Source organism: Xiphias gladius, chromosome 16, assembly GCF_016859285.1.
Source record: "Xiphias gladius isolate SHS-SW01 ecotype Sanya breed wild chromosome 16, ASM1685928v1, whole genome shotgun sequence".
NCBI lineage: Eukaryota > Metazoa > Chordata > Actinopteri > Istiophoriformes > Xiphiidae > Xiphias > Xiphias gladius.
In genome coordinates, this window is record NC_053415.1 from 21,055,359 (window position 1) to 21,069,459 (window position 14,101).

At 39.0% G+C, this 14,101-nt stretch overlaps 1 protein-coding gene across 1 annotated transcript; it reads right to left on the minus strand.

The window, feature by feature from the left end:
• Positions 1-3,659: 3,659 nt before the first annotated feature.
• Positions 3,660-12,339, minus strand: neurod1 (neuronal differentiation 1). The gene is made up of 4 exons (XM_040148945.1): positions 12,259-12,339; positions 9,938-10,218; positions 7,016-7,245; positions 3,660-4,952 (listed from the first exon to the last, which is right to left on the minus strand). The coding sequence occupies exons 2-4, from the start codon at positions 10,204-10,206 to the stop codon at positions 4,396-4,398; spliced, it is 1,056 nt and encodes a 351-aa protein (XP_040004879.1). The 5' UTR covers positions 10,207-10,218; positions 12,259-12,339; the 3' UTR covers positions 3,660-4,395.
• Positions 12,340-14,101: the final 1,762 nt, after the last annotated feature.

Here is a 14,101-nt window from a genome sequence, read left to right on the forward strand (position 1 = left end):
TTTGACTCATTGTTTTATCGTTTTATTTACAACACATGTCCTGTCTGATTCAGGGTCTCAGACAGTTAATTTTCAGTGAAAAATCTCTAAAAACCCACCGTACACCGCCAAAAATCAGACAGACAAAGTTGGCAGGTAGCTGGTGAACATAGTGCGGCGTTTAGCGGCTAAAGAGCCAGATATTTCCTTAAGGAGTTGGGAAAGACCAAAAACAGAGCTAAAAGAGAGTGAACATTGCCCTTAAATTCATCAGGTGGACATAAATACACAGGTTATTCTGTTCCTGTTCCTTGGATGTGCGTTTTCCTTTTTATTTGGAATTTAAGCTCACAAATCAAGCCAGGAGATGCAAAAAGACAGAGTGAGAAAAAGAGCAATGCAATCATTTTATGAAAAAGCTGTGAAAAATGAATGGGAGCTTCCCAGAGATTAAACCTGGGGTGGATAATAATGATAATAACTCTGACATGTAAGGTGAAGAAGGTAACGTCAGGCATGGAAGAACATGACATGACCCACTCTCCAACAAATGTGGAAGTTCAAAGCAGCATCCCATCATGTATAAAGAACCAGCAATACTTTAATTATTTTCTTGTATCCGTAAACTTGGTGAGACGAAGTGTCGTTATTCCATGCAGTCAAGATGTCCCACAAAAATAAAGCATAAGAAAAAAGTAGAATTGTTGAATGCGCCTTCAGTTGGTGCCATGCTTGGTTAGTTTTCACAATCAAGGACTGCTACTGTATTCTGGTTTATAGTAATTCTCGCTGACAGGTCGGTTATCAGTCGGTTTTCGTGGTCAAGGAGTTTTACAGCAACAGTTTGTATGTGACACCAACGGCAAAGCACCGCTAATGACACAATGCTACTGCTGTTAATGTTACAGTGAATATGTGCAGTTGTGCAGCAATATCCTGTTGATAATAGAGTAATATTACCCTTAAAATGTGCACAATTTCTAAAAGTGTAGACTCTAAATCGTGTTACAAATCTGGTTGTGTACAGATTAAGGTGTGGTCTAGATATTCTGGTATAATAGAATCATTGGAGGTGAGTCCATTATTGTCATTTTGTCAGCACGTGGGAATAAATTACAATTTACCCAGTGAGCAAAAAGAGAGGCGGCTCCATTACAATGTCCTTGTGGTCGGTTTAACCCATGATTAGGTTAGTTTCAAGTAAGTTCTAACAGAGTGTGAAGAGCCGGTACCGCTGTTATGGTCACCTGTAGGTTAGTGTACCTTGAGCACTGATCGCGGAAGCTGGCGTCATGCTGTATATGATTTTAGCAGACACCTGCCAACCAATCAGAAAGCAGTATGTGCCCTGGCTGTGGTGCGTATGCCATTTTATGAGCTACAAACACACAGCGTGTGTGTTGATGACAGATGGCTGAGTTTAAGCTGCTTTAATCAGTGTTATGATCAGCCAACAGACTGAAACACAAAACCTCTATCACAAAGACTACTGCTAATACTGCTATTAATACTGCTAATACTGCCGCTGCTACTACAGTAGCTGTATTCTGAGTTTAATGAGAAATGTCCGCACAAAGTTTATATGAATAATTTTTCTCAAATTAAGAATAAAAAGTGAATTTCAGATTGAGCAGCTCGGCTTTTTCAAGCAATTTTCATTTGAATTTTCTACAGATCTCAAATTGTATCTGTCCAGTGTCTTATCATTTGTTTTGAAGCCAATTTTCTTAGTATTGTGACCAAGTATCTTGATACATTTATTCCAGATATCTGTATCTAGTATTTGTTATACTTAAATTATGTTCTGGAAATAGTTTCCTGTTCTGTGTGAACAGGATGGATGAATCTTTATGCTACTGTCTGACTTTCTCTCGTTATTATTCCACTTCAACATGGGGGCTAAATGGTGGGATATGGCCACCATATTTTCCCTATTGACTTACACACTTAAACACACACACACACACACACACACACACACACACACACACACACACACACACACACACACACACACACACGCAGCAAGACAGCAGTATGTATGGAGAGGGGCTCTCATGCATAAACAAGATCATTTTCATAAATTAAAGTCTTGCCTGCAGAACGAACATCTGTGCCCTTCACACAGACACAAACACAACAGACACACACACACACACACACACACACACACACACACACACACACACACACACACACACACACACACACACACACACAGTAATCCTGGTTTTGTCCTTCAGTCGGTGTGATAATGCTGTTAACATGTTAACAGGGTTTTCTCTGTAAGTGTTTTCGCCTCATGTGTTTATCATACTTCTATAGTATCATATCCAACTTAAATAACACTGTTCTCACTTGGAAAGCTTGTATCTCCGAGACGTCAAGACGTCATCCTCTTAGGAAGGTTTTCAGTTGATTTTATTAATCTTACACGTCGTGTTATCTCACACTACACGTTTTAAATACCCTTCCTGTACAGCCAAAAACTAAGCCTTCTTTGCTCACACCGCGTGAATCAGTTGACCAGGCACTGTGTGGGTGTTAAGTCATGTAAACATGGAGCCCCTGAGTTATTTTGTCCATTGAAAATTCAAAAAAAGTTTGACTAAAACAAAACTATCTCATCCTAAAAAAAAAAATATATATATATAATAGCATTGTGGCATTAACTTTATCAAAGTCCACTTTGAACAGAAAGCAAAAAGAAAAAATTAAAAATATGGACCCACATATGAAAATGTGTACAATATTGTCCGGTCTGTTCAGTCAGACTTCAGTCAGCCACAACATGTAAAACACTAAGACCAAAATATTAAAACAAGCTCCTGAGAATTGATCTTTTTAAGAAGCCATGTGGGACCCAACGTACCCAGTTGGGCTGCAACTACCAACTGTTTTCATTAACGATTAATCTGCTGATTATTTTCTCAAATAACTGTTCGGTCTACAACATATCAAAAAATAGGGGAAAATACCTTTCACAATTTCCCAGAACTCAGGGTCTGGAGATTCCTTGTTTTGTCTGACTAACAGTCTAAAATCCAAATATATTCAGCGTTACTATGAATGTTACTGTTATAAGGAGGACTTAAAGTAGAGTTAGTTACCCATTTTCTGTTGATGGACCCACTGATTAATTTTTTTCATCTCTATACCAAAAATCCGTCTGATAATCCGTTGATTGTCCGGGCAGTTAATCAGCTGACGCGGTGGAAAAGATTCATCGTGGTTCCGAAAACTCGGGATCATCAAATTCTGGGTTAAATTCAGGTTTAATCCGTTCAGCGTCTGCAGCAGCTTTAAGCTGCTCCTAAAGCATGGCACAACCAAAACTGGAGATAAGGTTTTTATTTGACACTTGAGACATATAGTGTTTATCCACTGAAATTCTACAGTTTTTATGATATGAGTGTTTTATATATAGATTGGTTTTTAAACATACAAGTTTAATATGACGAAAGGAAGAAGCCCCCTGTCAACCATTGCTTTCTCTAAAAGGTAATTACCTTGTGATGTTCGAAGAAACTCAAAAGGTCGTTTAAAAACACTCACCGTCGTCCTAGAGACTCTTCTAACCATATGGATAAAAAAATATTTAATCTGCTGCTCGATAAAAAAAGATTTTTAATCTGTTTCCCAAGTTGAAACTCTGTTTAATTATGTTTTAGAGAAACTGTGGTTACTTCTGTGACCCAGCGTATGTTACTACAAGAGCGGCACAAACAGGGGATAGCCTGAAAGACATTGGATACAACCACAGTAAACTGGACTGAACTGAAGTGTTTTGTTGTCTTGTTTTTTGTGTTGTTGATGATGAACAGAGTCTCTCAGATGAATCACATTGAATTCCTTTTAATAAAAGGCCTTTATAAACATCTATCTTATAAAATATGAACAAGAGTCACATGAAATGTTAACAGAATGCTACAGGAACGTTATAAAAAGCATAAAGTAAAAACCACAGGAACAACATGAACACTCCGGCCCACTCCCAGCTTGAAAATCCGGCCCAACACCGGCCCAACATCGCCTCACTGACACACTGACCGAAAAATAGAGAAATCTTTATTCTTTCAACATTTGGAATCATAAACTGAGCAATGCTCAGGTTTTAACAAAATTGCATAGTTTTCCTCCAGATTATTGCTTACTGATTATTGATTATTTTTAAGTGACAATATGGATGATAACGAGACATTCAGGGAGCGTCTCCGCAGGATGAAGCGCTACAAAGATTACATCAACAACGCGATATTATCGCCAACACAACCGTCCTCATGACCAAAGAGAGTCGCAGAGCCTGATGCAGACAGAAAGAAGAAAAGAAAGAAGGACAGAGAGAAAGATATATAATGGTCTGTCTGTCCGTCTCTCTGTCTCCATCAGTCTCTCAGTCCTTCGTCCTCCTCTTTCTCAGGAGTCGTGGAAGATGGCGTTCAGCTGGGCGTTCATCAGTCGCTCATGGTGCGAGTGTCCATCAAAGCCCATCAGCCCGTCCACCTGCAGCTCACCACACCGTGGGTTGGACCCCCCGCCACCATAGATTGCAGTGTGTCCTCCAGCTCCTCCTCCCCCATAGTGCACGCTGAAGGAGAAACTCTTGTCGTACTCGGTGGCCGCGACGGCCTCGTGCTTGAAGGACGAGAAGTTTCCGTTGATGCTGAGCGGCGGGCTGAGGGGCGGATCAAACGCCGGGCCGTCTGACACCAGGACACCATCGAAGAAGGGCTCCAGAGGGCCGTACGGCTGACCTTTGACCTGGTGGAAGATGTGGGAGGGCTCCATGGTGCCGTAGGGGGGGCTGGGCAGGCCGGCCGTCAGCCCGGGGCTCTGGTAGGAGAAGTGTCCAGGATAGGCAGCAGCGGCGGGTGGAAGATGAGCCGGGAGGTCAGGTGTCTGCTCCGGCAGGAAAGTCCGAGGGTTCAGCTGCAGGCAGCCCGCCACCAGGTTAGTGGTCGGCTGAGACAGACCTGAGAACAAAGAGACAATAATCGGTCAGTACTGATCAATATATTTGATAACCCTCAATACCTGTTAATGTCAATATCTGTTAATTCATTTTAATAAATGTAATGGCAATACCTGTTAGTGTCTGTTAATGCTTGTCAATAATTGTCAGTACTTCTAAATACTTATTAATAAATATGAATACCATTTAAGTAATACGAATATATTTTAATAGCTGTTAATCACTGCCAGTACCTGCCTGCCAGTAAACATTATTAAATGTTAAGAAACATCAATACGCTTTAATGAATGTAATATCAGCACCTTGTAAATAATTACTAATATCTTTTAATACCTGCTAATGCGTGTTTATAAGTGTGTCCATACCTTGTTTATAATATTTATATCTGCCAATTGATGTTAATATTTTTTAATATTTGTTAGTACTTATGAATAAATGATGATATATTTTAATACCTGTTAATAAAGGCTTGTTAATATACGTGATTACCTGTTAATTAATCTAATATCATTTAATACTTGCTAATAAATGCCAGTAGATGGTTATACATATTAATAAATATCAATACCCAGATATGATGTCAATTACTGTTAATACTCATTAATGTTTGTCAATAAGTGACTATAACTTGTTAATAAATATCAGTGCTTGCTAATTAAACTTATTTTTTAATTTAATAACTGTTAACAAATATTATAAACAATTACAGTTACAATAATAGCTGTAAATGTGTCCATATTCTAATACTTAATAAATGTCAGTACATGTTAATAGATGTTAATAAATATTAGTATTTATAAATTAAAGGTCACCTATTAATATCTGTTAATAAACAAAAAAGTGTTTATTCCTAGTGCTAACTCTTAATAAATAGTAATACTTCTTAATTAATATTAATTCTGTTTGAATAAATTATAAGTAAGTCCCTTAATGATACTTATAATACAGTCAGGGAAAATTCTTCGTTCCTGGTTAGCTGGCAGGTGTCGATCATATATGTGGACAAACATCAACATCAAAACTTTGACTCCACAGAGAGACTGACTCACTTCCATTGTTTTCTCATATAAGGATTTATCGGGGCAGAGTTTCAGAGTTTCCTGACCTTCGTGAATTGAAGCCACCAAGTAGGAAAAACAAAATCCTGACTTAGCGCCGATCCAACGAATGGTAAATGGTAAAATATTCTGGCTGTCTTGCTGAAATGTGGTTCCAAAGCCTCATCAAAACCCCATAAATTTAAAATAAGCAACGGGCGACTTTAAGCCCGCTCAGAGTCAAAGCTCCTAAGAGACAAAGAAATAAGATAAAACCCTGAAACAGATAAAAACACCCGTCAATGCCATCAACAAACCTATGAGATCACTCCCTTCGCCAGCCCTGACAACATGACTATAAGTCCCATAAGTCATTGTTTGAAACTGCAGTTCAATGAGCTGAAGCAACATGAGGCTGGCTCACAACAACCTCCAGTCCACCAAAACTCCCTCAGCTGTGACATCAGAAAGTGCAATACTTCATGGCTTTATGGAACAAAAACATCTGACCATCATATTGTGTAAAATATGCTTCATGTAATAACGACTTCTGATGTCGAAATTTTTAGAGATTTCATCTTGATTCAAAATTTAAGAAAAAATAAAAATCTGACTCAAGTCATTTTTATCAAACTTTGGCCCCGAGCCAAGGATAACTGTTATTTATCTGATGAATATCCTGAACAGATTAATTGTTAATGGGCTCTGGCGATGGAAGTGTTGGTCGATTGGTCCACCAATTTGGTCCAGACTGAAATATCTCAACAACTATCTGATGGATTTTCATGAAATGTGGTTCAGACATTCATACTCATTTTGTTGTAACGCCAAATGGCTCTCACAACTATGGGACTAGAAGGGGTTGTAAGAAAATCAGAGAGCATCATTCAGATTTTGTTGGGTTTAACTGACATTTCAATGTAGAAAACCTGGTTGAGGCCACATGGTCATAACTTTCCCTTCACGTTTGTTTCCTATGACCAGACATCTGGCTCCAGACTGTCTGTTGCTTTTATTTGATGCTGACCTTTGCAGAGCGCCTGGACGAAGCTCATGAGGTCGGGCGCCTTGCCGGAGCGCAGGATCTCACTCAGGGCCCAGATGTAGTTCTTCGCGAGGCGGAGTGTCTCGATCTTGGACAGTTTCTGGGTTTTGGAGTAACAGGGGACGACTTTCCGCAGACTCTCCAGAGCATCGTTCAGCCCGTGCATTCGATTCCTTTCCCGGGCGTTAGCTTTCATCCGACGGATCTTAAACCTGCAGAGACGCGCGTTGGATTCATCGTTAGCCTTGTTATCAATGATCATATCTGTAACATCCTGGTAGTGATAATCTTTATTCAAGGAACGCTTGGGGGTAAATGTGCATGCAGTCATTTGCAGCTAAACAAACATCTGCAACCATGAGTAGTTAACACATTAGCTTACGCCTTTTTTATGCAGTGCTGTTGATTACTCTGAAACATTTTGGCAGCCATCACAGCCGAAGGTACAGTATGATTGATGCAGTTACACATATAAGGCAGAAAAAACAGACCTGAAACATAAAAAGACCCTTTGGATAACAGTTATCTATTTTGACAGATGACTGTGTACACGGGCTATTAGATAAACTATAGCAAACTTTAATGATGAAGAAATTAACCTAAAATTAAACAATTAAAATATTTGTAATTACAAATTTGTAGTAATGTTATGAAATTTCTGTCAAATTTGCAGTGAAAACACAGGGAGTCCATCCAAGATTTCTCACTGCAGAGGAAACTGACTTTAAATTGTAAAATGTACAGATCAGCCTACTGCTTTACTGCTTTATCTTTGGTTGATGTTCAATTCTGGTTTAAATTGACTCGTCACCTAGGAATCAAAATCAAAATTGAGATTAAAGCGTGTTTTTCCATGAACAAATATTGAGAGTCCAGAGGATAGGGCGACATGTATGTAGCCTACGAGGCAGAATCTGGGACAAAAAAAAGTCCACAAAGCAATCACTGCTGCTGCGAAAGCTTATTGCTGTGAGTGCATGATAATTGATAGTTGAAGGCAACGTAGATGAGCAGAGCTGCATTTTTATTAAATTCTCTTCTCCCATCTTGATTATGAGTTAATCAAACTGCAAATGTGTTGGTTCCCTTTGGGAACCCCCATCTCCCCTTTGGTTCCCACAGGGACACAATGATCTGATACCCCGATTTTACCGTATGTGGACCGGAAGCTGCCGTTTGACAAAACAGTGACCAGGACCCCATTTTCCGAACACGATCGATCTTAAAAGTGTTTTCTACAGAGTGTTTAAATTTCAGTGAGAGTTTCCCAAAGCAGCAGTTAAGAGCGAGTACACGTGCACACCGCAGATTTGACTGTCTGTAAACCATGCTATACATTAAGTGTTAAGTGAGACAAAGACATGTGTTAAACTTGGAATTGTTCAATATGAATCACACCTACTGTTTATAATGTGAGGCACACAACTTACACAAATGGAAAAATAATAAATACAAAGAAAAGAGAAAATATGGAACCTGAAAATATACCATCCGGAAAGTGGCATTTTAGCCAAAAGAGATGAATATTTTACGCACGAAGAGTAAAAGGAAGACGATGACGATAGAAACTGTCTAATCAGTTGTCGAATTAATCTGTGTGTGTGTGTGTGTGTGTGTGTGTGTGTGTGTGTGTGTGTGTGTGTGTGTGTGTGTGTGTGTGTGTGTGCTAGTGTAACTTTATTTTTCTTATTCTAGAATTTAAACATTATAACTCATTTTACATCAAAGGACACTTAACTGAGGACATCAGTCTGCATTTAAAAGTAGAGACTTCAAAATGAAAAAAAAAAAAACTATAAACACTTAATTGATCATGTAGTTTTTGTTTCTGCAGGTTCTGAAGCTTCTTAAGATGCTCCTAGTCCCCTATGAGTGGGTATGGTGCTCATTAATCTACAAGAAGTTAAAACACCTCTTAAGCTTAAACCTGCAATAACTGTTTTTTGTTGGGGGGTGTTTTTTGGCCACTTGGGTGCAGTAGAAGTAAGTTGTAAACACGACACTGACATATCAACACCTTTTAAAATAATATAGCGAACTTGTTCGCAAAAAGTTGCTTATTTAAACATTCAGCAATTAGAGAGCAACATTGTCAATCATTGGAGTCGATTTTCTGGCCACCTGATGAAGCTAAGTCCAATATTGACTCTCTTCTAGCTCTGTTTTTGGTCTTTACCTACTCCCAAAGGAAATATCTGGCTCTTTGGCTGCTAAACGCTCCACTATATTCAGCAGCTAGTTGCTAACTGCCGCTGAGCTGCCTGCTGCGGCCGGAAATTACGCCATGAGAGCCGTGAGAATGAACCAAAACGGTTACGTTGTGGGCCAGAAAGCCAAACAATGAGTTAACACTCAATGTAAAGCTCCATAAAGCTGAGGGGAGCTGCAGATTCAAGTGATAATTTTTCTGTAGGTTCATCATTATGAGCTCCTCCTTTCTCATCGTCTCAGTGTTTGCACACTGTCATTTGATACATTGTTATTATAAAAATATCGATTGTGGCGGCTTTAAAAAGGTTCATAAAATGGAAGGTTGTTCAATCCTGCTTTAACAAATTCTCAGATTTTCTCAAAATTTGATGATTCAAATTTTTTTATTTTCATGAAATAACAATGAATTTGCTGCCGCACCTGCTTGGTAAAATTTTAGTCCCCATGTTGTGTCCTTGTAGAGGGATAATGATGTTAGTTCATCCAACACTCACATTTTCATTATATGTGCCGGTCACAATCCTGCTCATCAGAGGATGAACCCTTTACATCTTAATGAACTTTCCTCTAGCACCACCTTCTGGACAAACCTTGAATTTTTTTTTGCCTTTTAGCTGAGCTCACATGCTGAAAATATTTATTCTCAGAAAATCTCAGAACAAGAAGAGGGAAACACAAAACTATTTCCTTCACCTCTGCAGCCGAGCCTTCGTCATCTTCTTCTTCTTCGGCCCTCGCCTCTTGGGTTTGTTCTCGCCATCCTCATCCTCATCCTCCTCCTCTTCCTCCTCGTCGTCCTCCTCCTCTTCCTCCTCCAGATGGTGGAGGTTATCCTCCTCCTCCTCCTCCCCTCCTCCTCCTCCCCCCACTCCCCTCTCTGGTTCACCTCCTGCGGGGCTGCGGAGCTCCTGCTGCTCCTCCGACTCCACTGACGACTGCTCGTCCCGCACAGACCTGGTCATGATGCTGATTCTCTGAAAAACAGAAGACATATTTTTATTAGAAAACGATAAAACGCTCCAGGAGAAGCTCATTATTACAGAAAGCTTATGAAGAGAAAATAATAAGCCTGTCTATTAGAGCCCTGGTTATGATATTCTTACAGCTGTTATTAAGGTTTCATTAAATGTTTCCAAAGTGATAAATCACCACCCCATTTGCTATTTTTTCGTAATTTGAGGAACAGGTGGAATTTGCTCTCATAAAAACATTCCATATCGTATCCTTTAAGATGCACCAGCATAATTTCTATACATGAAATTCAGTATTTGTCAAAGTACAATAAATAATCACCAAACATTTTGCTCCAAACTGATTTTTGAGATTACAGCTGTTTTTTTTTTTTGTTGGTCTTGATTTTAAAATGTAATGATTTTTCAAAGATCAGCAGACTTGAGTCCAGATAGTCCACGCAGCTACTGGATATTCATTACCAATTTCACACTTAGTTTTTAAGTTAAGCCAGTGACTGTTTTTAGTTTTAAGTTTCCGGTCTACTGTGTGTGTATCTGCTGACATGGGTGGCCAACTGCTGCACACGATTGCCCTTATAGGAATAAACAAAGTTGAATTGAAAAGAACGTAATTATGGAAAGTTTTATTCTCATGAGATCTGACTCAAAATATTTGGTTAACTTCTTTGTGTAGAACAGAATCAGCAGGCATATGGATGGATGATGGATGGAGGTTCAATCAATGTGAAACATCCATCGGCGAGATTTAAATGACAATCAAAATATTTAAAAATGACTTTCAGTCTTAATCATTATAACAATATAATTATATATCTGGTTCTTAGAGAATAGAAAATGAATTAAATGACTTAAAGTGTGATTCCTCTTTTGTGTCTGTCCAGGAAAAATTTTACGTCTGTAGTTTTATCAGTCTGTTGCGGACGGAGACTGTTCAGACGATAATACTGTGAATATGAAGCTGAAACTATAGTAAGAAAATATATATTTATATCAAGTCCAAAATCGTAAATTCTTCACAATTTTATCAACACCTTTAGTTTGATATTTGATTGGAAAAATCGAGAATTTCGAGCCAAACAGCCGCAGATTGTCCGGACAGAAACGCAATCAGCTTTTTATTCCGTTCGGTTACTGATTAACTGTTCAAATCAAACATTTAACGGTTAAATTCAACATTTTAATCTATTTAGACGACTTCAAATTTAAAGTCCGTTAGAGATAGGTTATAAAATCCTTTCAAATTTAAAGTCTGTCACTTAAGAGGTCGCTGATGATAGTGTTTTTCATACCTAGAGAAAAATGTTCAAGTATTTAAAAACAAAACAAAAAACACTGAAGCAAAAGGTTTAATGACACAACAAAACGCAACGACTAATTTTAGTTTATTCAAACTAGTAGTGTGAAACAAGTGGCTTTTTAATGATAATATTAATGATAATAATAATAGTTGACACTATGCTGACGGATCAAATCCGTTTTCCCTCCATCCCCGTTTTCCACCGACTGGTCCCGTTAATTTAACAGACCGAGAGACAGGTGGAGGTGAGCGGATTTACAGGACGAACGCAAATTTAAAAAACAAACAAAAAAAACCCCCAATGGATAAAACAAAGAACCAGAGCAATAAATAAATGAATGAATTAATGAATTAACAGTACTTTATAAAAATTACATTCTAGGGAAGAGGACAGACGTATTTGAGGAAAAATATCTGCTGGTAAACGGCTGAGGGCAGACCTTAGAAATAAAATAAAACTTTAAAAAATAATAAAAACTGATAACAAAATAAAAACACTAATTACAGTTTTAAAAATAGGTTTTTCTCGTTTTTTTTTTACGCATATTGATTGAGTTTGATACGAGATTGTTAACAATTCTCAGTTCAATTAGCTTTAACAGATTCATATTAATTTGGTGCAAATGATCACATTTATCATCCCGGAGGTCAGATTACAAGGGGATCTGAGGAACCAATCATAGGAGGTATTGATCAATCATATATTGGTTATCAATCTTTTAAAAAAAAAAAAAAAAACCTACCTGTTGTAACGAGCCGCTGTCCGTTAGATCGCACGCATCCCGTGCGCTCTGTGTGCGTGTCCGTGCGTGCCTGTGCGTGATCTGCTCTGAGCTTTCTGAGGGGTGTGTGTGGGATGATGCCGCTTTTATATCCAGCACAAGCACACACACACACACACATACACACACACGGACACACACACAGACACACACACACACACGGGAGGGGAGAGGGGCAGGGGGTAATTAGCATATCGGGGCCCCGCCCTCCCGGCACGCGCCATATGGTACATACGTCATTAAAACGGCCCCGGGATCACGTGACAAATCTACCATTTGTATGAGCCAGAGTGTCTCTCTCTCTCTCTCTCTCTCTCTCTCTCTCTCTCTCTTTCTCTCTCTCTTTCTCTCTCTCTCTCTCTCTCTCTCTCTCTCTCTCTCTCTCTCTCTCTCTCTCTCTCTTCTTTGTGAGGAAAGTTGACCATCTGTCACCACATACAGGTGCGCATGCGCACACTCAAGCGTAATGTGTTGATGTGTGGTGTAAGTGATGGTTATGTGATATTTAGAAAATACTGAAAGTGAGCACAGGGGTATCATTACTGTTGTTGAAGAAGATGAAGATATGATGATGATGATTATAATGATGATGGTGTTAGTTGGTGTCAGATAAGGAAAATAAAATAAAAAATTAAATCAGTGTGTACTTCAGGGCCGAACTAACAGGGGCCCATCCCGGCCCCTGGAGGCGTGGAGAGAAAGGAACATGATAAGGCTGATCTTGTGTGTGTGTGTGTGTGTGTGTGTGTGTGTGTGTGTGTGTGTGTGTGTGTGTGTGTGTGTTTGTGTATTTGTGTGTGTGTGTCTGTGTGTCTGTGTGTGTGTGCTGCACGTGCAGTTTTACCAAAAACTTCTGTTCAGCAACTGAAAAAACCATGTGAATGTGAAAAAACCGAATGTGTGTTTTTAATAGTTTCTTGACAACAGTGGAGCTCTGCCAGCCTGGCAACATTAGATTAGCAACGCCAGCCTCTGTTTACTGTCTATCCAGGGCCAGAGCCTCCGACATGGAGGCTAATCTTAAGGTGCTGGCGTCACGTAGGAAGAGACAAGGAACCCAGGCTCACTCTACCACTAGTTTTAGCAACTTTGTTATGCACGCTGGCACCAATAGTTTATCACTTTCATCTGGCAATTTCCCCGCTACTTTTGTAAAGCTGCTGTGGGTAAACCATTACTTAAGAAACCACGTCTTGATCCAGGGTCTCTTAATAAATATTAATCTCTTAATAAATCTCTAACCATCCATTCTTTTCAAAACTGGAAAGAGCTGTGTCTCAGCAACTTTCAGCCCACATATCTAAAAATAATCTATTTGAAGCTTTTCAATCTGCTTTCAAGGCCTGGCTCAAAACATGATTAAAGTCGTAGTTATCTGAAAGAACACAGTTTATTCCTAAATCAATAATTTATTATTAATATTAGTGAAAATTTATTTTACATCAATATTTTCTAATGTGAAATATGGAGTACCCCAGGGCTCTGTTCTTGGCCCTCTGCTTTTCTCTTTACACTTCGCCTCAACATAGCTAAAATTATGTCTTTTCTGTCTATGCCAGATTTTGAGACCCTAATTCATGCCTTTGTGTCATCCAGAGTAGATTATTGTAATTTTTTGTTTTCTGGCCTGCCACTAGCTACTACTAAAAGTCCTCAAATAGTTCAGAATGGTGCAGCTAGTGTTTTAACTAAATCCAGAAAATTTGACCAATTTAAGCTTCCCTTCATTGGCTCCCTATCCATGTCAGATCAGATTTTAAGGTGCTTCTGATGACAGAGTCATAAATGGGCATGCCCTTTCATA

Bases quoted from the DNA above. Each gene is read 5' to 3' on its own strand.
- neurod1 (XM_040148945.1), bottom strand. From the start codon at position 10,206: ATGACCAGGTCTGTGCGGGACGAGCAGTCGTCAGTGGAGTCGGAGGAG. The intron at 7,246-9,937 runs GTGAAGGAAATA...GCGTCTCTGCAG, and splicing joins ACGAAGGCTCGGCTGCAGAG to GTTTAAGATCCGTCGGATGA. The intron at 4,953-7,015 runs GTCAGCATCAAA...CTTTGTTCTCAG, and splicing joins CGTCCAGGCGCTCTGCAAAG to GTCTGTCTCAGCCGACCACT.